This window comes from Geotrypetes seraphini, chromosome 13, assembly GCF_902459505.1.
Source record: "Geotrypetes seraphini chromosome 13, aGeoSer1.1, whole genome shotgun sequence".
In the NCBI taxonomy this organism is placed as follows: domain Eukaryota; kingdom Metazoa; phylum Chordata; class Amphibia; order Gymnophiona; family Dermophiidae; genus Geotrypetes; species Geotrypetes seraphini.
In genome coordinates this window covers 25,593,942-25,615,982 of record NC_047096.1, presented here as the reverse complement: position 1 = coordinate 25,615,982, position 22,041 = coordinate 25,593,942, and the positions used below count along the sequence as shown (strand labels likewise).

At 37.7% G+C, this 22,041-nt stretch overlaps 1 protein-coding gene across 5 annotated transcripts in view; it reads left to right on the top strand.

Annotated features, from left to right (window-relative positions):
• CEP164 (centrosomal protein 164) overlaps positions 1-22,041 on the top strand; it is a 161,404-nt gene that overhangs the window by 86,618 nt on the left and 52,745 nt on the right. For all 5 annotated transcript variants that reach the window (XM_033917306.1, XM_033917309.1, XM_033917308.1 and 2 more), the window contains 2 exons: positions 440-583; positions 16,991-17,074. In XM_033917306.1, coding sequence (XP_033773197.1) covers positions 440-583; positions 16,991-17,074 — 228 coding nt within the window. The remainder of the gene's footprint in view (positions 1-439; positions 584-16,990; positions 17,075-22,041) is intronic.

Sequence of the window (22,041 nt, the reverse complement as noted above, 5' to 3'; positions counted from 1 at the left end):
CCATTTCAGCCCTGTTTTAGTGCCTTCCATCCATTGGAAAACATTTCCGTGCTGAAATTTGGGGGCAGAATTAATGCCCAACTTTAAGTGCCATTTATAGTATTTCCCCAATGTATCTCAGACAAGAAGTTTACCAAAAGTTCTTTTCTGTTCTGGGTTTTTTTTTTAAAATTAATTTCTGTGTTAATCATTCCAGTAGCAAAGTGCTGATGTAATAGTTCAATGGAGCGCCTTTCATAGAGGACTGAGAACCAGGGAAGCCAGGGCTCAGATCTCACACCGATGCTGCTTGGGATTTCCATTACCTCAGTCTTGCCAATCTATATTTGTCAAAAGGTTATGGTTATCTACTAAGTTGGTGGATACTCCTATTTGAGCATGTAATCTTTGTCTAGGTATCTTCCATTAATGCAATATTAATGCGATCTTTTTCTGGCAGGAGAGAAAACAGAGAGCACGGCTACTAGGAAGCCTGCAGGATGAGCTGCAGCGTCTGACACAACTCCATGAGCGAGAGCAAGCACTGTTGAGGCAGGAGCTGGAGGGGAGACTTGGTGACTTGCGTAGTTCCTACCAGGAAAAGGTGAGAGGAAAAAAAAAATCAATGACAAGAGATCACCCTAAGCCGCACTATCACAACTTAAGAGGGATGCTTGCTTATTTTCCTATTATTCTTAATATTGGGGTTGCCTCCATTAACATAATATATGATCAGAGAAATGTTTCGGTAATTAAATATCCTCTTGCTTCCATCAACCAACTTGTGTAAACAACTGTTTTCCTGTTTTTAGTTTTTTATTCATTTTTCATATAACAACAAGTGTATCACATAAATTTATACAATTTCATTGAGTACACACTTGATAATCCTTCATAGATCATTGTACATACAACATATTTTTTATATAATACTGTACTATAATATTGAAAAAGCATATCATACTTAATAATACATTAACGTCCTTTTGTCATGATTGATGCCATTTTCCTAATATTTCTATATTTAATATGTAAGATAAGGGTGGGGTGGGGGGAGGGTTTCTATTACATGTAAAATAAAAATTACTAAAAGGATTTCAGGATGGGAGAGGGAGGGTTATATTTACAACTATAAGTTATAATGATAAGATGTTCAAGTGGTTAAATCTATGTTATTGTGTTGCAATTTTTGTACACTTGATGAAAGTTTTAAAATGAATAAAGAATTATTAAAAAAAAAAAAAGTATACCAACTATTACTCTAATTATAAACCCACCTCCTCCCCTTCCTTTGAAAATTGCATACAATATGACAAGATATAATGATGAATAGTTTATATTATGATATGAATAAAATAAACCCACTCACACCCCTCTTATCCAATATCTTATTATGGGAAAATTGAATCATTCATTGCAAAAGTCTGTTAGTGGTCCCCAAATCTTCTTAAACTTATCTATATATCCTCTTTGTGTTGCAAATGTACGCTCCATTTTATATATATGGCATACTGAATTCCACCAAAAGTTATAATTTAACCTGTCATAGTTTTTCCAATTGTGTGTTATTTGTTGAACTGCGACTCCAGTTAATATAAATAAAAGTTTGTTGTTATTTGAAGAAATTTGACTCTGTGCTCTCATTGCTGTGCCAAATAGAATTGTATCATATGTCAAGACTACCGGATTATCCAACATCCTATTTATTTGAGGCCAAATTGATTTCCAAAATAATAATATAAATGGACACTAAAATAAAAGATGATCTAATGTCCCCGGCTCACGATGACAGTGCCAGCATCTATTAGACTTAGAGCTATCAATTTTTTGTAAACGAACAGGGGCCCAAAAAGCTCTATGCAAAAGAAAAAACCATGTTTGTCTCATAGATGCTGAAACTGTACATCTTAACCTCCAAGACCAAAGTCTTACATCCAAAAATAGATGAGCCAACCCATATTGCAAACCACACCTTAGATATGATTTTTGCCCCACTATCTCACCATCTTACTCTTTCTAACCTGACTATTAATCCCGTTCCATGGTCAGATCACTATTTCATATCTCTTTCCCTTAATTTAACCAAGTCAAAACTTCCACATTTAGCACCCAAAATAAAAACCATTTCTGTCCGAGATTATTCCAAATTAGATAACATAGACATAACTTCTTTTCTAGACCTATCTATTCTCACTCCTTCAGTCAATTCTACTGAAAACCTTCTATCTGCTTGGAACCTATCTTTGACATCTCTTTTAGACAATAAAGCTCCACTAACAACCAAAACCATATCAGTCCGTAAATTATCAAACCCTTGGTTCACGGCAGAACTTCGCCTGATCAAACAACAACTGCGCTCATTAGAATGAAAATGGAGACATAATAAAACCCAATCTAATCTTCAAATGTATAGAGAAAATGCCATATTATACAAAGAAAAAATTAATCAAGCAAAAAAAACATACTACTCTAATAAAATCGACAAAGCTAAAAATTCATCCACTTTATACAACATTTTAAAAACAATAGATTCAAAAAACAAAAATTTCAAATATTTTTATTTGTATTTTCATACAAACATAACATTGAAACAATAAGGTAAACTGAACAATGTCCAATCAGGACCACTCGCCGATATAAGGCGAGAAAATGAGACAATAACCTTATGAGAAAATTAGAAAGTACACCTAGAGCAGTCCAAGAAAGGACTAGAGAGCAACCTGGAGAGGGAAAAGAAAAAGAGAAGGAGAATGGAAAAGAAGATGTAGGTAGAAGAGGTTAGAGTAATACATGAGTGGATTAAAAACTAAAGAGAGACATCAAAAAATGCGTAAGTGCTTAAAGCAGGGTGGAAGAGAAAGGAACTATCATTTAGGAATGTCAACCATTAGAGCGAGAAATGAGTAATAGGGTCCCATATTTTAGAGACAATGTTAAGTCTATGAGAATATTCCGCAGCTTTTGTCTCATACAGATGTATCATCAGTACCGTGTGCCACCAAAAAACTAAATTGAGGGAGTCAGCAGACTTCCAGTTCTGGAGAATTTGTTGAATAGTTAAGGCAATTAAAATGTTAAGAAGAGTTTGTTGGTCAGCTGTGAGAGAATCCTGAATAGCTAAGGATCTATAAAGAATGATATCCAAAGAAAGGTTGGATTGAATTGGAAGAATACGTTTAATGGTAGTCCAAACATTAGACCAGAAAGGGGCAAGAATAGGGCATGCAAAAATCATATGATTTAAATCACCAATGTCTGAAAGACAGTGCCAGCAAAGATTAGAATCCCGTAGACCCGCCTGAAACATTTTATAAGGAGTCCAGTAAACTTTATATGATAAAAAATATAGTGACTGGGAGAGGCTAGAGGATGCTGTGGGTCGGACAAATTTACTAAAATAGAGTTTCCATTCCCTATCCAAGCCCCGCCAAACCGTCTCTGAAGACCAAACATCTGTCGATTTGGTGGATCTGGGATACAAGTGAGAGCGAAGTTTCTTATAAAAGAGAGATATGATGTGCCCCAGAGCAAGACCCAATTGGGACACTTTAAGGAAAGAAGAAGAAGATGAGTAATCATGAATAGAAGGCGAGCATTTCTTTAAATATTGGGAGAGTTGCAACCAACGAAAATATTCTGTCGGGGGGAGAGAGAATTGATCCATAAGTTGAGAGAAGGATAATAATGAGTTGTTTTCTATAAGTTGAGTTAAGGACCATATACCACGGTCCATCCATGTACGCCAATGTATGATATTGTTATTGATACGGAAACACAAATTGAACCATAGAGGAGAGGACGTGGTGTGCCAGTGATTTGTTTGAGAAAAATGGTCAAAAAACTTTATCGCTTGTAGAGTAGCACAGATGGTAGTAGATTTAGTCGATAAGTCATTCAGCTGGAGGTATGGTAAACAAGATAGTGGAATAGGATGAATTAGATGTTGTTCGATGGAGAACCACACAGAGTGATGTTCTTGAGTGGTCGGTTCTTGTAGCCAAAAAGAACTGAAGCGAAGGAGAGAAGCAATATGATAGAGAAAAAAGTCTGGGAATCCCATCCCCCCATCCTCCTTGGCTGACTTGAGAATTTTCAAAGCAATGTGAGGTGGCTTATTACACCAAAGGTAAGGAGATAGTTTACTATCAATGGCTTTGTAGAAATCCTTAGGAGCTAATCGAGGAAGCATAGAGAGGTAGTAATTGATTATCGGAGCAATGGTCATTTTTATAGCTTCCAATCGTCCCCACCAAGAGAGAGACAAAGGGGTCCACCGATTTAACAAGGTGTCAATTTTAGAAGTAATGGTGGCTAGATTAAGAGACATCATGATGTTAGTATCGGAGTGGAAGAGGGTCCCGAGATATTTAAGAGATGAATGAGCCCATCGAAATGAAATGGGTCCACAATCAGCGATAGATGTACAAGCATTTAATGGCAGAATTTCAGATTTATCCCAATTAATTCGATAGCCTGAATATTTTGAAAATGTAGATACCAGTTGAAGCAAAGCTGGTATGGACGAGTCCGGTTTAGATAGGAATAACAATAAATCATCTGTATAAGCAAGGGTTTTAATTTGAGATGACCCCAATGGAATACCTATAATACTAGGGAGGTGTCGTATAGCAATTAGGAGGGGTTCAAGAGCTAAGTTGAAAAGGAGAGGAGACAGTGGGCATCCCTGGCGGGTACCTCTGTGCAAAAGGACAGGAGAGGATAAAGAGTCGTTAATACGCAGTCTAGAGAATGGTTTAGTATATAAGATTTTAACCCATCTAATAAAGTTAGAGTCACAGCCAAACCAGCGAAGAGAGGAGAATAAGTGGTCCCATTCCACCATATTGAATGCCTTCTCAGCATCAAGAGAAAGTGCTACCATTGGAGATTGAGATGTGTGAGCTATATCAATGACTGCATTAAAAGTGCGAGCATTATCACCTATATAACGGTCTCTCATGAAGCCAACTTGGTCGGGGTGGATAAGGATACCTAGAACTTTATCTAATCTAGATGATAATATTTTAGCCAGAATTTTACAATCCGTATTTAGAAGGGAAATAGGTCTATAATTCGCAACTTTAGTTTCATCTCTGCCAGGTTTGGGGAGCACTATGATGTGTGCTTCGGAAAAGCTGCCCTGATCCTCTGGAGAGGAGAAAAGATAGTCATATAGTTGTTTCAGGAGAGGTACTAAATCAGTAGCAAAAGCCTTATAAAATTCTATAGGATAGCCATCAGGACCAGGTGATTTGTGAGAAGAGAGTGCTTTAATCGCATCAAGAATTTCATTTTCTGTAATAGGATCATCAAGTTCAGATGCCTGGGAACAAGATAATGAAGGATGAATAATATCGTGAAAGAATTCCTCGGAACAAGATTCCCGGTCAGTCTGTGAAGACGCATATAGTTTCTCATAAAATGATGAAAAGAGTTGAGATATAGAGGAATCATCAGTAGCAAGAGTTCCATCGTCAGCTACAAGGGCTGCGACTCTAGAACGTTGTTTACGAGCAGCTAAATATTTTGCAAGGTACCGACCCGATTTGTTAGCAGCCATATAGGTACCAGATTTAGAGATCAAAAAATCTTGTTGGGCCTTAATACGAGATAAGAGATTAAATTCGGCTTTCTTATGTATCAGAGCCGGAGAAGGGTTGGATACATGGGCAGTAGCCTGTTGAGCCTCCAAAGCCAAGATTTCCTGTTCTAATGAGTCCATTTTGGAGGATTCAGATTTCCTTTTCCTGGACAAGCTGGAAGACTGGGCAAACAAATGGCAAATGCGCTTTAACGTGGAAAAATGCAAGGTCATGCATATAGGGAAAAGGAACCCGTTGTTCAACTACAAATTGGGGGGGGCATTGCTGGGAGACAGCAGTCTAGAGAGAGACTTGGGTGTGCTGGTAGATGCATCACTGAAGCCATCTGCGCAGTGCGCAGCAGCCTCGAAAAAAGCCAACAGGATGCTGGGCATCATAAAGAGGGGCATAACAACCAGGACGCGGGAAGTCATCATGCCATTGTATCGAGCGATGGTGCGTCCACATCTGGAATACTGCGTTCAATATTGGTCGCCGTACCTCAAGAAGGACATGGCGGTACTTGAGAGAGTCCAAAGGAGAGCAACGAAACTGGTAAGGGGGCTGGAACACTGCCCGTACGCCGAGAGGTTGGATAGGCTGGGGCTCTTCTCTCTGGAAAAAAGGAGGCTCAGGGGAGATATGATAGAGACCTTCAAGATCATGAGGGGCATAGAGAGGGTGGATAGGGACAGATTCTTCAGGCTGAAGGGGACAACAAGTACGAGGGGGCATTCGGAGAAACTGAAGGGAGATAGGTTCAAAACAAATGCAAGGAAGTTTTTTTTCACCCAAAGGGTCGTGGACACCTGGAATGCGCTACCGGAGGAAGTGATCAGGCAGAGTACGGTACAGGGATTCAAACAGGGATTGGACGGATTCCTGAGGGATAAAGGGATCGTGGGATACTGAGAGAGGTGCTGGGATGTAACACAGGTATAGAAAGCAAACCAGGTAATAAGTATAGAAACCCAACCAGGTAGTGCATGTGCAAGACCAGAGGGTTAGGACTTCGATGGGAAGATAGGACTCAATGGGAAACCAAGGTGGCAAGGGGACCCCTTCTGGTGATTCAGACAGGTCGTGACCTGTTTGGGCCGCCGCGGGAGCGGACTGCTGGGCAGGATGGACCTATGGTCTGACCCGGCGGAGGCACTGCTTATGTTCTTATGTCAGGTAGCTAATAATCTCCCCCCTGAGACTAACCTTAAACGCTTCCCATAAAGTGTTGAAGGAAGAGACTGACAACAGGTTAGTATGAAAAAACTCTGTAATGAATCCTCTAATTTTATCTAGAAAGGCGGAATCTGAAATCAGGGAAGTATTAAATCTCCATATACATCTAAGTAGCGTAAGATTCACATCTAGGTGGATAACGATAGAAGCATGATCTGAGAGAAGAATAGGATGTATTTGAGCTGCATGGATCAAAGGAAGCAGAGATTTGGATACTAAGAAGAAGTCAATTCTAGAGTATGAGCGATGTGGAGCAGAGTAAAAGGTAAAAGAGCTTTCTTCTGGATGCAGTATTCTCCAAGGGTCACATAAACCCAGATCCTGGATAATATGTTGAAGTTCAGTCCACATTTTGGTGATACGGAACTGGGATAAGGACTGTCTATCTTTATGGATATCAAGAGGAAGATTGAAGTCTCCACCAATCACTAGAGGAGATTCAGAGACAGTGAGCAAGGTCTCTCGAAGAGAGACCATAAAGGAAGGCAAGTCGATATTAGGGGTGTAAACGTTTATTATGGAAAGTTGCAGAGATGCTAATTTTATTATAACCACTAACCATCTACCTTCCAAATCCGAAGTTTGATGTACAATTTGAGCTTGTAGTGAGTTTTTGAGCAAAATTGATACCCCTCTTTTCTTATGAATTGCTGGGGAAAATAAATGTGTATTATAACCCAATACTTTAAGTAGGGAACATTCTCTGGAATTAAGATGAGTCTCCTGTAACAAAATGATGTCATAATTTTTTGATCTAAGATAGTCCATAATTTTCATACATTTGAGTGATTGGTTTATTCCATTGACATTTCATGAGGCAATTTTAAGTGACGTCATAAGGAAACATGGTGAAGTATAAAGAAAGTAAGTCAGAGTGTAAGAGAACCACCCAAGAAGAAGTCATAGTGTGAATTAGAGCATGAGAATTGGTTAGGAGAAGGATACAAGCAGAAAACCCTCTCCAGGAAGAGGAAAGGAGAAGAGTACTAACCAGTTTGTCAAGCTAACTACCGCAGGCCGTACAAGGACCCACTTCCAATTAACTAACAGTGTAATGCATAGATCAATATTGTGCATCGAGGAGTTATATTAAGGAACAAATATAAGTAACAATATGCATGGTTCAAATACAGTTAATATCATAATAGGTGCTGTATGGTAGGAAATAGGGAGTAACATCTGAAGTAGACAGGAATACCATATTTTGATCAGAAAGGTCTAGCAAATATCCTACGTGAGTAATGTGAAGCATATACAATAATCAGGAAAAAATTCGACCACATGTGTGTATCACAGGAAATGAAAGCAACACATTATAAGTATCACATTCAATAGGTGTATTATTAGAAGAATCAATACTCCTATTGGTTGAATAGTGGAGCATTGAGTGGAAAAGAGAGAAAAAGCTTGAGTATAGGAAGTCTGTCTGCAAAAATCAGAAAGTGCCTGTCTAAATAATAGGCAATTGACATATGAACAGTATTAGGCAAATATCATTTCAGAATATGATATATAATTAGAACACTAATATATTCTGCACTGCAACATATATGTGGAAAATCATATAGGGAGGAAATATACTTCAAACATTCATTGTACAGGAAGATCCAGCAACGACAGAATCCAAATAGGGGTGACAGAGAAAGAGAAAAGGATAAAGCAAACTAATGCAATAAACATAGGAGTAAGTATGACTGAAGTTAATAGGAAAGTGAAAGAGGAATTGATATGAAAAAAAAAATACAAGTCAAGCCAGGAACAGAAAGTAAATCTTGGGTCAGTTATTTCATAATATTAGAAACAGAAATGAGAATGAATGAAGAATAATATAAGTGTGAAAGATATTTCATAAGAATAAGCTGCCATAAGTAAGTTAATAAAGAAGTTGATTTCATAGCAGCAAGAGTAGGTTAAACATAAGGGTAGAGCAGTTTAATCTAAATAATAATAAATAAAAATATATTAGAATTGTAAAGGGATTAAATAAAAATTAATAACTCAGTCTGATCAATAAAGGTGCAATCTAGAGCTAAAGACTTATCTTACATTACATAGCAATAAATTAATAAGGAGATGTGAAGAAAGCAATATACAGATTAGAGAGACATTTCATAGGAACAACCAATCATAAATAAGTCAATTCATAGAAATATTTGATAATGCCTGGTCTAGGTGAAATAGGAGCAATTAGTAAGAATAATACAATCATATGTTAAATTAATAGAGGAATTAAGTGGAATTGAATTAGGAAAAAACATAGCAATTCATATCAAGACAAGCAGATACTGGAAAAAATGAATGTAAATCATTTGATTCGACGCAGATAAAACAATGAAAAAGAGGAGCAGGGCATTATGAAGTTTTAGAAGAAATTTCATGGGAAAACTCATGTATAATTAATGTAAGAAAGATGTTGATTTATTAATATCAGGAATAGATAAAGGAGGAAGGAAGGACAAATTAAAAGAGGTGAAATGGGAGAGCTATTTATGAAAATTAATATAAGAATTAAACAAAAACAATAGGACAAAACAAACCATATATCATCAAATATATCAATGTATATATAAGGGTAAAACATTCAATTCAGAAGGTATAAGACATAGGACATAGGGAAGGATTAGTAAGGCATAAAGTAGGATGTGAAGACATGGCATAGGAAAATCCTTAGATAATTAAGTTAATAATTATGGTTATCCATTAATATTGGGCAAATTGATGTGAATAAAACAAAGGTAATCATATTTAATCAGAAGAAGATTCAAATGGAAATTCTAAGGAAATAAATGAGAAGAAACAGGTATTCAAAAAAATAGAGGCAAATCAGTCATTTCATAGCAATAATAATATAAAGAGGAAGGAATAATGTATCGTATATAATTAAAATATTTCATATGAGAAAGTATACAATATATAGGTGATTCATAAATAAAGCGATCGATTGAAGAGACAACTAAATTTTTGGTATGCAATGTATAAATGAGTCTGAAAAATGAAGGTGCATGTTTAAGAACAAATATAAGCAGTTCATTCAGTTTGGGACGATCGGGCAGGGACAAGAACAAAATCAAGGCATGAAAATCATCAGCAGTGCAGCGCATGGGGAATCATCATACTCGTTGCTCCGGTTTCTGAGATCATAGGAGACAGCCAATGGATCAGGGGAAGACACAAACAGAGATCTCAGGAAAGTCACCCCATTTTTATCTGGTGGATCCATTGGCGGAGCACATCTGGGTCAGAGTAAGTGTCAGTCTTGTTATGGTGGGTAACTCGAAATCGGGCCGGGTAGAAGAGTCCATATTGCGCGCCAATTTCTTTGAGCTCCTGGCACATAGCCAGGAAGGCCTTACGTTTCGCCGCTGTTGCTGGGGCTAAATCGGGCACAATAACGATCTTGCGACCTTGATGTAGCATTGAGGCCTTTCCTTTTGCTGCTGTAAGGAACCTTAACAATGATCGGGCGGGGGTGTTGTTTATTTCCTTGAAGCGTAGATGAGGGAGAGCGGTGAGCATGCTCCAATTCCAGCGCAGGGGAAAAGTCCAGATCAAGAAATTTAGGGAGCCACGAAGTTATAAAAGAAAGAGGGTCATTTCCTTCAGTCCCCTCAGGCATCCCAAGGATCCGTAAATTAGATCTACGGCTGCGGTTCGCCATATCTTCGAGGTCTGTGGTTAACTTCAAGATGGCCGTGGAATTTGCACGAACCGCCAGGATATCTTTTTCAACAGCGGCAACTCGGTTAGTAAGTTGGTCAAAATGTTGCTGAGAAGCGGCCAATTGAGAGTGGATAGATTCTAGTTCGATGCGCATATCTTTGGAAATGTCAATATGCGATTTCATCATAGATTTGATGTTCAGTAGTTCAGCCAGGATCGGGTCCCCCTCCACCTCGTGGTCATCAGAGGTGCCATTCTTTTCAGGAGACGGTGGTGTCGATTTGAGGCGTTTGCTAGCTGGTATAGTCTCCGTTTTAGATTTTTTGGATGTCATATTGCAAAAGTAATACTGAGGAGCAGACTAGACGGTCAGAGAAGGAGAAATTAAGTTGTAGTATGAGCAATCACAGAACGATTATCCGAACAGGAAGTGGGAGCATACAGCTCACGCAGCCATTCAGCCTGAGTCCAAACCGGAAGTCCGATTCAAAAAACAAAATAAATAACACCATTCATAAATCTACATTAAAAGCACAAGACTTAGCGGATGCTTTCATCCAAAAGATCACCAACATATGTAATTCTTTCACCCCAAATACAACAAATAACTCAACAAACAATAGCAAAACAAAACTCATACCAACAGCAAAATGCCCAAACTTCAAAATTCCCTCAATTACAGATATAGAATCCCTTTTTCAACAAGTAAATTTAAAAAATTCTGGATCTGAGATCATTCCACCTTTTTACTTAAAAAAACATTTTTCACACTTTGGACCTTTCATCCTTTCACTTATTCAGAAGAGTCTACTCACAGCTACCGTTCCTCCACTTTGGAAAACTGCAACCATTACACCAATCCTCAAAGATCATAAAATTAGTATAAACGAACTCACAAACTACCGCCCGATAGCTAACTTACCATTTTTGGCAAAATTAACAGAGAAACTCATATTTAATCAACTCTCTGATTTTATAGAAAATACTAATGCATTACACCCCAACCAAACAGGATTTCGAAAATTTCATAATACGGAATATTTATTAATAGGATTAACATCAAACATACAATATCACTTAAACCACCACAAATCTGTCATTCTTTTCTCATTAGATATCTCAGCTGCCTTTGACACCATAGACCATGATCTACTTCTACAAAGGTTAGAATCAATAGGCATAACAGAGAAAGTTCTATCCTGGCTCTCTTCATATCTTGCTAATCGTACTTCCTCTATTATGTTTAATAACGAAATGTCAACAACCTATTCCTCTACCTTCGGAATCCCTCAAGGATCCATTTTGCCTCCTCTCCTGTTTAATATATTTCTTTCTCCATTGCTAAGCATCTGCCAGTCCATAGGCTTCACCCCATTCTCTTATGCCGATGACATTCAACTCATTCACCCACTTGACCCAAAAAACAATAATGAAATTATATCCATTAATCACAAACTGGAAATAATACAAAACTGGCTTAATACAAACAAACTGGCTCTCAACGTAAATAAGACTAAATCGATGTTATTTACCTGGAGAAAAGACATAAACCTGATAAATTCATTCACCCTCAATAATACCCCACTAAATCTTGTCTCCACAGTTAAAATCCTTGGTGTAGTAATGGATGACAAATTGCTCTACCACGATCACATTTCTCTCACTGTTAAAAATTGCTTTTTCAAACTACATATGATCCGGTCGATCGCCAAATTTCTGAGCCCAAATTCTATTAAAGTATTAATTCATTCGCTAATCATAGCAAAACTCGACTACTGCAACGCACTTCTCCTTAACATTACACAGAAAGAAAAAAGGAGACTTCAGCTGATACAAAATACCGCCATTAAATTAATATATAATGCTAGGAAATACGACCATGTATCACCATTGTTAATAGATGCTCACTGGCTTCCAATTGGTCATAGAATCACCTTTAAAATAATACTGCTCATCTTTAAAACCTTAGCCTTCGACGAACCTCAATTTATATCTAGACTATTAATACCCCACAATTCTCAACGATCACTTCGCTCTTCTGGTCAAAACCACCTCACAGTTCCCTCTCTGAAAATTATTGGTACAAGAAGAGCTGACATATTCTCTGTGATGGGACCTCAATGGTGGAACGCCCTACCACAATACATTAGAATCGAAAAAGACATTATAACATTTAAAAAACTTTTAAAATCTTATTTATTTAAAGACGCCTTCTTTTTTTTTTTTTTTTTTAGGAAAAATGTTTTTATTTTAAATTTAGTGATCAAAATGTGTCAGTGTTGAAAATTTATATCTGCTGTCTATGTTTTGCACTCTGTCTATTTTTCTATAGTTCTTACTGAGGTGATATTGCTTTTTTTTTTTTTTTCCCATTATTTTTTATTTTCAAATTTTACATAAAGTGTACAAAATATTAAAATACAATTGATAAATACATAGTATCACTTTTATATCTAATACATTATATATCTAAATTTGATTTTCCCCCTCACCCTCCCCCCACCCTTTTATTACTTTAATATAATATTTTTAATTTTCAAATTTTACAGAAAGTGTACAACATGTTAGAATACAATTGATGAATATTCAATAACATTTTTATATCTAATACATTATGTTCTAAATAAATTTTATCCCCTCTCCCTCCCCCCACCCTTCTATTACTTTTCATTCATGCATTACATATTGTAACATATTATAACATATTATGTAGAAATTATTTTCCTTACCCCCCCTCTATGTGTGTCATAAAAAAGATCCTTAAAAGAAGAAAAGAAGAAGAAAAATCCTACTATTTATTCATTACAGTATTTTGTCAATGGCCCCCATATTTTTATAAATTTAGTATATGTCCCCCTTTGTATTGCTATTGTTCTTTCCATTTTAAATATATGACATATTGTATTCCACCAAAATGTATAATTTAAGTTGTTATAATTCTTCCAGTTGTTAGTTATATGTTGAATGGCAACCCCTGTCATAATTAATAAAAGCTTGTTATTTTCTGGTGAAATTTGACTTTTTTTTCTCATCATCATTCCAAATAATATTGTATCATATGATATTGCAATATGATTTTCCATCAATTTATTAATTTGTGGCCAAATTGAATTCCAAAAAGTTTTAATATAGGGACAATGATATAATAAATGATCCAATGTCCCTGGTTCTATATTACAGTGCCAGCATTTATTGGACTTAGAACTGTCTAATTTTTGCAAACGTGTAGGGGTCCAAAAAGCTCTATGTAATAAAAAGAACCAAGTTTGTCTCATAGATGCTGACACTGTACATCCCATTCTCCAAGACCAAATTAGTGGCCATTGAGATGCATTAATCCGATGTCCAATCTCAATGCTCCAAATATCTCTCAGACCATTTTTTGGTTTTTTATTCAAATATCCAGACATTAATTTATACCACAATGCGGCTTGATGTCCTAGGAAGTCTGCTTGAAAACATAAGAACTTTAAACTATATTGATTAATCAATGTTTTCCATTCAGGGAACCCAACCTGAATGGCCTGCTTCAATTGCAACCATTTAAAACTTTGTGTTTTATTAAGACCAAATCTATGTTGCAATTGTGAAAAATCCAGCAGTTTACCTTCTGAAATAACATCGTCTAGAGATCTAATGCCTGCAATAATCCAGTTCTTCCAAAGGATTTGAGCTCCGCCAATTTTGATCTTGGAGTTTATCCATATAGATTGATTAGTTGATTTATTTATTGGGATAGGTGTTAATTTATCAATAAATCTCAACGTTTTCCAAGTATCTATTAATATTTTATTTTCTCTGTATCTTCTAGGTATGTTAATACTTGGTAAATTAACTAAATTTAGGGGAAACATAAGGCGCCATTCCAAATATAACCAATCCGGTGCATTATCCATAAGTTCTGGGAGGATCCAATACATACCCTGACGTAGAATATAGGCTTGATGGTACCTATAGAAATTTGGAAAATTTACCCCTCCCTCCTTAATTGATTTTTGCAAAGTTACTAAAGCTATTCTAGGTGTTTTACCAAGCCAAATAAATTTTGTTAAAATGCTATTGAGCTTTTTATAAAAGGACCCCTGAAAATAAATAGGTATCATACTCATTTGGTAGCAAACTACAGGTAACATCATCATTTTAATAGTTTGAACTCTTCCCCACCAAGAAATATGTAATGGGTTCCATTGTTCACATAACTCCGTAACTTTTTTTAATACATATTTTTCATTCTCTTTTACAGTATCTTCAATTGTATTTTTAACTTGAATGCCAAGATATTTAAATCCTTCTTCTTTCCATATGAATGGAAAAGTATCAAATAATCCTTTTACACAATGAACATTCAAGGGTATAATTTCAGATTTATTCCAATTAATTTTATAACCTGAAAATTTACCAAACTTATCAATTAATTCCAATAAAGAAGATAAGGTTGACTCTAGATTTCTCAAATAAAGCAAAATATCGTCAGCATAAGCCGAAATTTTATATTCCATATCTGAATATGGAATACCTTGTATCTCCCTCGTTTGCTGTATTGCTAACAATAAGGGTTCTAATACAACATCAAATAACAAAGGAGATAAAGGACAACCTTGTCTAACTCCCCTCTGCAATTGAAAACCATCAGATATCTTATTATTAATATTTAGTCTTGCAATCGGGAAGCTATACAATGTTTTTACCATTTGTATAAATCCAGAACCTATACCAAACCATTCTAAAGCCTGATACATAAAATTCCATTCTACCCTATCAAATGCTTTTTCAGCATCTAATGAAAGTTTAACATATGAAACAATAGTCTAGAGTTATTAGAGGAATGTCTTTTAGCAACGAAACCCGTTTGATGCATATCTTTAATATGTGGGAGAGCTTTGGCTAATCTCAAAGCCAAAATTTTTGCCAAAAGTTTATTATCAACATTTATCAAAGATATAGGCCTGTAGTTTGAAACCAAAGTAGGATCTTTATTTGGCTTAGGCAAAACAATTATTATTGATTCAGCCATAGTACCTTTAATATTACCTTTTATAAGTTGTGTCTGATATAAATTTAGTAAATATGGGGAAAGGATATTTTGAAATGTTTTATAAAATTCTACTGTATAACCATCACCACCTGGAGCGGATCCAACTCTAAGAGATCTCAATGCTGTTTCTAATTCTTTTAATGATATAGGTTCATCTAAACTCCGTTTTATATGATCAGGAACCTTAGGTCCATTAATTAAATCTAAAAAATTTTTTCCATCTTTTTGTCTCTCCAAATAAGGCTCTGAAGAATACAGGTCCTTATAAAATTTTAAAAATTTTTTTAATATTATATTTGTTTGATTTGTTATTATACCATTATCGTCTTTTATTCCATTAATATTAGTTCTTCTTTTTTTTGCTTTAAGATAATTTGCCAATAATCTCCCCGCCTTATTAGAATTTCCATAATACACCTTCAATATTTAAATGTTTAGTGAGATTCCAGATTATGCTGCGGTTTAACTTCCCCTTCCCCTCCTGTTCTTCCCATTTCTTCTACCTTAAATTGAAAATTGTAACTTTTATCCTTTCCCTCCCAATTCATGTTTGTCTTGGATGAAAATACTTTGTTAAATGTTAGTTTCTTTTATTATACTGTATTTTATTTTGTACATCGCTTAGTGATTCTAATAGGCGATTTATCAAATTTATTAATAAACTTGAAACTTGATGCTTAATCTCAATGCTCCAGATGTCTCTAAGACCATATTTTAATTTTTTATTTACAAATCCAGATATTAATTTGTACCACAATGCGGCCTGTTGACCCATAGAATCCATCTGAATTTTGTTTACCATAGGATTTTCCAACTCATCCCATTATGGTGCTTCTCATTGCTTTGTAGAAGCTCTCGTTCTTTTTTGGTAAATTTGCAGAGGTGTACGGAGGAGTGGGAGCTTTGCCTAGAGTAATTGAGAATCTGCAATGCACATCATGTGATACCAGATAATAAAATCCTGAAATGAGTGATAGCTGTTTGTAGGTTGTGAGGTGTTTAAATTAGACAACAGAAGCAGCAGCTTCATTACCGGCAGCCATCAAACCCTCCATAGCGTGAAAAGTAATGGAAGAACAGCAACAATATTTCAAGCAAATGACCATGAAGGAAGCAGTGATGAGCTTTATGAGGCTAGAAAATATATGCCGTAGAATTAAACAAGCAGCTTTGCCCCAGTTCTTTCTAGGTGTATTTTAACCCTTAAATTGGCAGATGATGAAACAGGTGCTTTGCGTCACTTGATGTTGAACGAGAGCAAGTAAACGGGCATTTGGAGATGCTGATCTCTCATAAAAGACACATGTTGCTTTTGATCAACAATGCCAAATAAAGATGAAATGTTTTATAGTGAGAGAGATTGAGTTCACCTGCCTTATGAATAAGGCGAACTGCACAGTTTTATCACTACAGTGAACTTATGCAGAATTAGTCCATGCTCTTAAGTAAAATATGATGTTTCCCTTCCCTTTTTCACCTCCCCTTGATGTACTTGCAGGAAAGATGCATTCACATTTTAGAAGAACAGTTGGATTTCCGAAGCTCAGAAATAAAGATGAAGACAGCACAGCTAAATAACCAAGTAAGGGAAGTGTTGAGTATCCACTGTGTCTTTCTCTCCCTTTGAAACCACAGTAGCATTCTTTGATTAAGGTGAAGGTCTGCATTTTTTTTTTCTCTTAAAGACGGCATGAGGAAAATTTATTTCCTTCATATCATAAGGTGCAACTGAAGCCTGGAACCTGGTGTCTTTGGTTCCTGAGCCTAGTGTAGAACTGTTCACCTGGCTGAATCCAGGAAGTTGAGAGGTGTATCCAAGATGGCTAGTTGCTCCTTTTGGAAATATCTGGAGGAGTCCAGGTGCCTTCCTTGTCTTGCAGAAGGAATTTTCTCACTACTTTCTTCCAGCCTTCTCTTCTGAATTTATTAAAACCAGCTATATTAACCACTCTTACACATTTAGAGGAAAGATGGGAGAGGGGAGATTTGATAGAGACATTTAAATACCTACGTGGCGTAAATATGCATGAGTTGAGTCTCTTTCAATTGAAAGGAAGATCTGGCATAAGATGAAGTTAAGAGTGATAAAAAGAAATGCTTTTTTATAGAAAGGGTGGTAGATCAGTGGAACAGTCTCTCGGAAGAAGTGGTGGAGACAGAGACTGTGCCTGAATTCAAGAAGGCTTGGGATAGGCACATGGGATCTCTCAGAGAGAGAAAGAGATAGTGGTTAATGCGGATGGGCAGACTAGATGGGCCATTTGGCCTTTATCTGCTATCATGTTTCTGTGTTTCTAGCAATGTGTTCCAGAGTTTAATTATTCTTTGAGTGAAAAAATATTTCCTCCTATTGGTTTTAAAAGTAATTCCCTCTAACTTTATCAAGTGATCCCTAGTCTTTGTAATTTTTGATGTTAAGATCTATGCAAAGGGAGGAAATGACATCATCCAATTGAGTAAAGCTGTGAGAACAGAGCCTCTTGCAGTGCATGAATTAGTGGTGTTTAGCCACTCCAGAGCTAGCAGAATTGCTCTGTGTGTGGGGGTGGGGTGGTAAGAGGGGGAGTGAAGGATATAGCTGGTGTGAAGAGGCTACTTGCAAATGCCAAACTTCAAAAGCAGAATGCCATACAAAAAAGGGAATTATAATACTTTTTAAAAAATCTGGGGGCCATTGATAACTTATTGTAATGATTAGATGCCTTTTTACACTGAAAGTATAATTATAATTATGGGAAGGGGGTGGTTATATAGTTATATCAAAGGTTTAATCAATATTTATGAATATAACACATGTATGATTTTTTTTAATTACAATATTTGTGAGAAGGGTGGGTAGGGGAGGGAGATAATTTATGTATTTAAGATGATAATAGAAAGAATTTCAAGTAATGTATATGATTCAATTGATGTAATATTGTATACTTAATGTAAGATGAAAAATGAATAAAGAATTGGAAAAAAACCCCAACAAAAGCAGAATGCCAATTTGCCTTTGTGAGATGAGAGCAGCAGGAAAGATGGCAGTCACTGGAGGTGCATGGAACAGCAAGGCAAGAGAGCAAGAGATGTTGCAATGAAGGGATAAAGCTGATGTGACTCTTGAAATGTGTCTGTTTAGAGAGGATTTCAAATCATGGTTCCATTCAAAAAGAAATACTGGTAATTAAAAGATAATGCTTTAACCACCGTTTGGAAGTCAAGAATACATAAAAAGGAAAAGAAGTTTGTACAATGTATTTTAAACAGCTGGGTAAAGATAATTCTGCGGTTAAACATTAGAGACTGCTGGACTTTCCTAGCAATCAAAAATTCCAGAAGTTGTTTTGACTCTAGAAATAAAAATGAATTATTGTTGTTGTTGTTGTTATATTATTATTTATTTCATTTATAGGCCACCTAAAACTAAGCGGCTTACAACAATTCCACATATACAATAAAAAAGACAAAACATTAAAATAATAAAAGGGAGAATAACATCTTATCCATCATTATGTATTAACACTGCCAAAAATTAAATTCTAGGTAATCAGAAAGGCCTGCATGAATAAATAACTTTTTAAATGCTTCTTAAACTGCTGAAGGGTTATGCAACCTTGTAGTATACTCAGAAGAGTATTAAATAATTGTGGCCCTGCTATCAAAAAAACACAAAAATGTTACAAAGCGACGGGAAGGAAATGTCAAAATAAATGTCCTAGGTAGAGCCAAAAAGCACAGTTACTTACCGTAACAGGTGTTATCCAGGGACAGCAGGCAGATATTCTTGACTGATGGGTGACGGCACCGACGGAGCCCCGGTACGGACAATTTTAGAGTGATCTCACTCTAAGAACTTTTAGAAAGTTCTAGCTCGGCCGCACCGCGCACGCGCGAGTGCCTTCCCGCCCGACAGAGGCGCGCGGTCCCTCAGTTAGTATAAGCCAGCTAAGAAGCCAACCCGGGGAGGTGGGTGGGACGCAAGAATATCTGCCTGCTGTCCCTGGATAACACCTGTTACGGTAAGTAACTGTGCTTTATCCCAGGACAAGCAGGCAGCTATTCTTGACTGATGGGTGACCTCCAAGCTAACAAAAAGAGGGATGGAGGGAAGGTTGGCCATTAGGAAAACAAATTTTGCAAAACAGATTGGCCGAAGTGACCATCCCTTCTGGAGAATGTATCCAGACAATAATGAGATGTAAAAGTGTGAACTGAGGACCAAGTAGCAGCCTTGCAGATTTCCTCAATAGGAGTGGAACGGAGGAAAGCTACAGATGCTGCCATTGCTCTGACTTTATGGGCTGTGACAGAACCTTCCAGTGTCAGTCCGGTCTGAGCATAACAGAATGAAATGCACGCTGCAAGCCAATTAGACAACGTACGTTTAGAAACAGGACGTCCCAATTTATTCGGATCAAAGGACAGAAAGAGTTGGGGAACTGATCTGTGGGGTTTCGTACGCTCCAGATAGTAAGCAAGAGCCCTTTTACAATCCAAAGTATGCAGAGCTTGTTCCCCAGAATGAGAATGAGGTTTTGGAAAGAAAACAGGTAAAACAATAGATTGGTTGAGATGAAATTCAGAAACAACCTTGGGGAGAAACTTTGGATGTGTACGCAGAACCACCTTGTCATGGTGAAAAACCGTAAAAGGTGGATCTGCAACCAGTGCATGAAGCTCACTGACCCTCCTGGCAGAGGTAATGGCAATAAGAAAAAGTACCTTCCAAGTGAGAAATTTGAAAGGAGAGGTAGCTAAAGGTTCAAATGGAGGTTTCATTAAAGCGGAAAGAACCACATTGAGATCCCAGATAACCGGAGGGGCTTTAAGAGGTGGTTTCACATTGAAAAGCCCACGCATGAACCTGGATACCAGGGGATGAGCTGAAAGAAGTTTTCCATGGACTGGCTCATGAAAAGCTGCAATGGCACTGAGGTGGACCCTGATGGAAGAGGACTTCAGGCCAGAATCAGACAAAGAAAGAAGATAATCCAACAACGTCTCCACCGCTAGGGAAGTGGGATCAAGGTGATGAAGAAGACACCAGGAAGAAAACCTCGTCCACTTTTGATGGTAACATTGTAGAGTGGCTGGTTTCCTGGAGGCATCCAGAATGGAACGAACGGGCTGAGACAAAAGAGTATCAGTCGAGTTCAGCCCGAGAGATACCAAGCCATCAGGTGTAGAGACTGGAGGTTGGGATGCAGAAGGGTTCCCTGCTGTTGCGTAAGCAGAGAAGGAAACAGAGGAAGAAGAAAAGGTTCCCTGGAACTGAGTTGAAGTAGAAGGGAGAACCAATGTTGCCTGGGCCACCTCGGAGCAATCAGAATCATGGTGGCTCGTTCCCTCTTGAGCTTGAACAAGGTTCTCAACATGAGAGGTAGAGGAGGGAAGGCGTACAGGAACAGATTCGACCAGTCGAGGAGAAAAGCATCTGCTGTGAGACGGTGTGGAGAGTAAAGTCTTGAGCAGAAACGGGACAGCTGGTGATTGTGAGGAGCTGCAAAGAGGTCTATCTGAGGAGTGCCCCATTGAGTGAAGATAGACTGTAGAGTTACAGGGTCGAGTGTCCACTCGTGAGGCTGGAGAATTCTGCTGAGTTTGTCCGCTAATGAATTCTGTTTCCCCTGAATGTAAATAGCTTTCAGGAAGAGATGATGGTCTATGGCCCAATTCCAGATCTTTTGGGCTTCCTGGCATAAAAGGCGAGAGCCTGTCCCACCCTGTTTGTTGATGTAGTACATCGCAACCTGATTGTCTGTGCACAACAGAAGGACCTGAGGAAAGAGAAGGTGTTGAAAGGCCTTGAGGGCGTAAAACATCGCTCTGAGTTCCAGGAAATTGATTTGATGCTTCTTTTCCTGGGCTGACCAAAGACCCTGAGTCTGGAACTCGTTCAAGTGAGCTCCCCATGCGTACAGAGAGGCGTCGGTGGTGATGACTAGTTGATGAGGAGGCTGATGGAACAGAAGACCTCTGGATAGATTTGAGGATACCAACCACCATTGCAGAGACTGACGAAGAGATGATGTCACAGATATGTGTCGTGAGCAAGAGTCCGACGCTTGGGACCACTGGGTCGCAAGGGTCCATTGAGGAGTGCGCAGGTGAAGACGGGCATGAGGTGTGACATGAACTGTGGATGCCATGTGTCCCAAGAGCACCATCATTTGTCTTGCTGAGATGGACGGCAGAGGAAGTACCTGGTGACATAGAGACTGAAGGGTCTGAAGCCGATTGGATGGCAGGAAAGCTCTCATGAGGAGTGTGTCTAGGATCGCTCCAATGAATTGAAGTCTCTGAGTGGGAATGATATGAGATTTGGGTAGATTGATCTCGAATCCCAGAAGTTGCAGAAACTGGATGGTTTGGTTGGTGGCCAGAAGGACCGCTTGGGCAGAAGTGTCTTTGATCAACCAATCGTCCAGGTAAGGAAATACCTGCAGGTGGTGAGAGCGCAGAAAAGCCGCCACCACAATGAGACATTTGGTGAATACCCTTGGAGATGAGGCGAGACCGAAGGGCAGCACCTTGTACTGGTAATGACAATGATTGATCATGAATCGG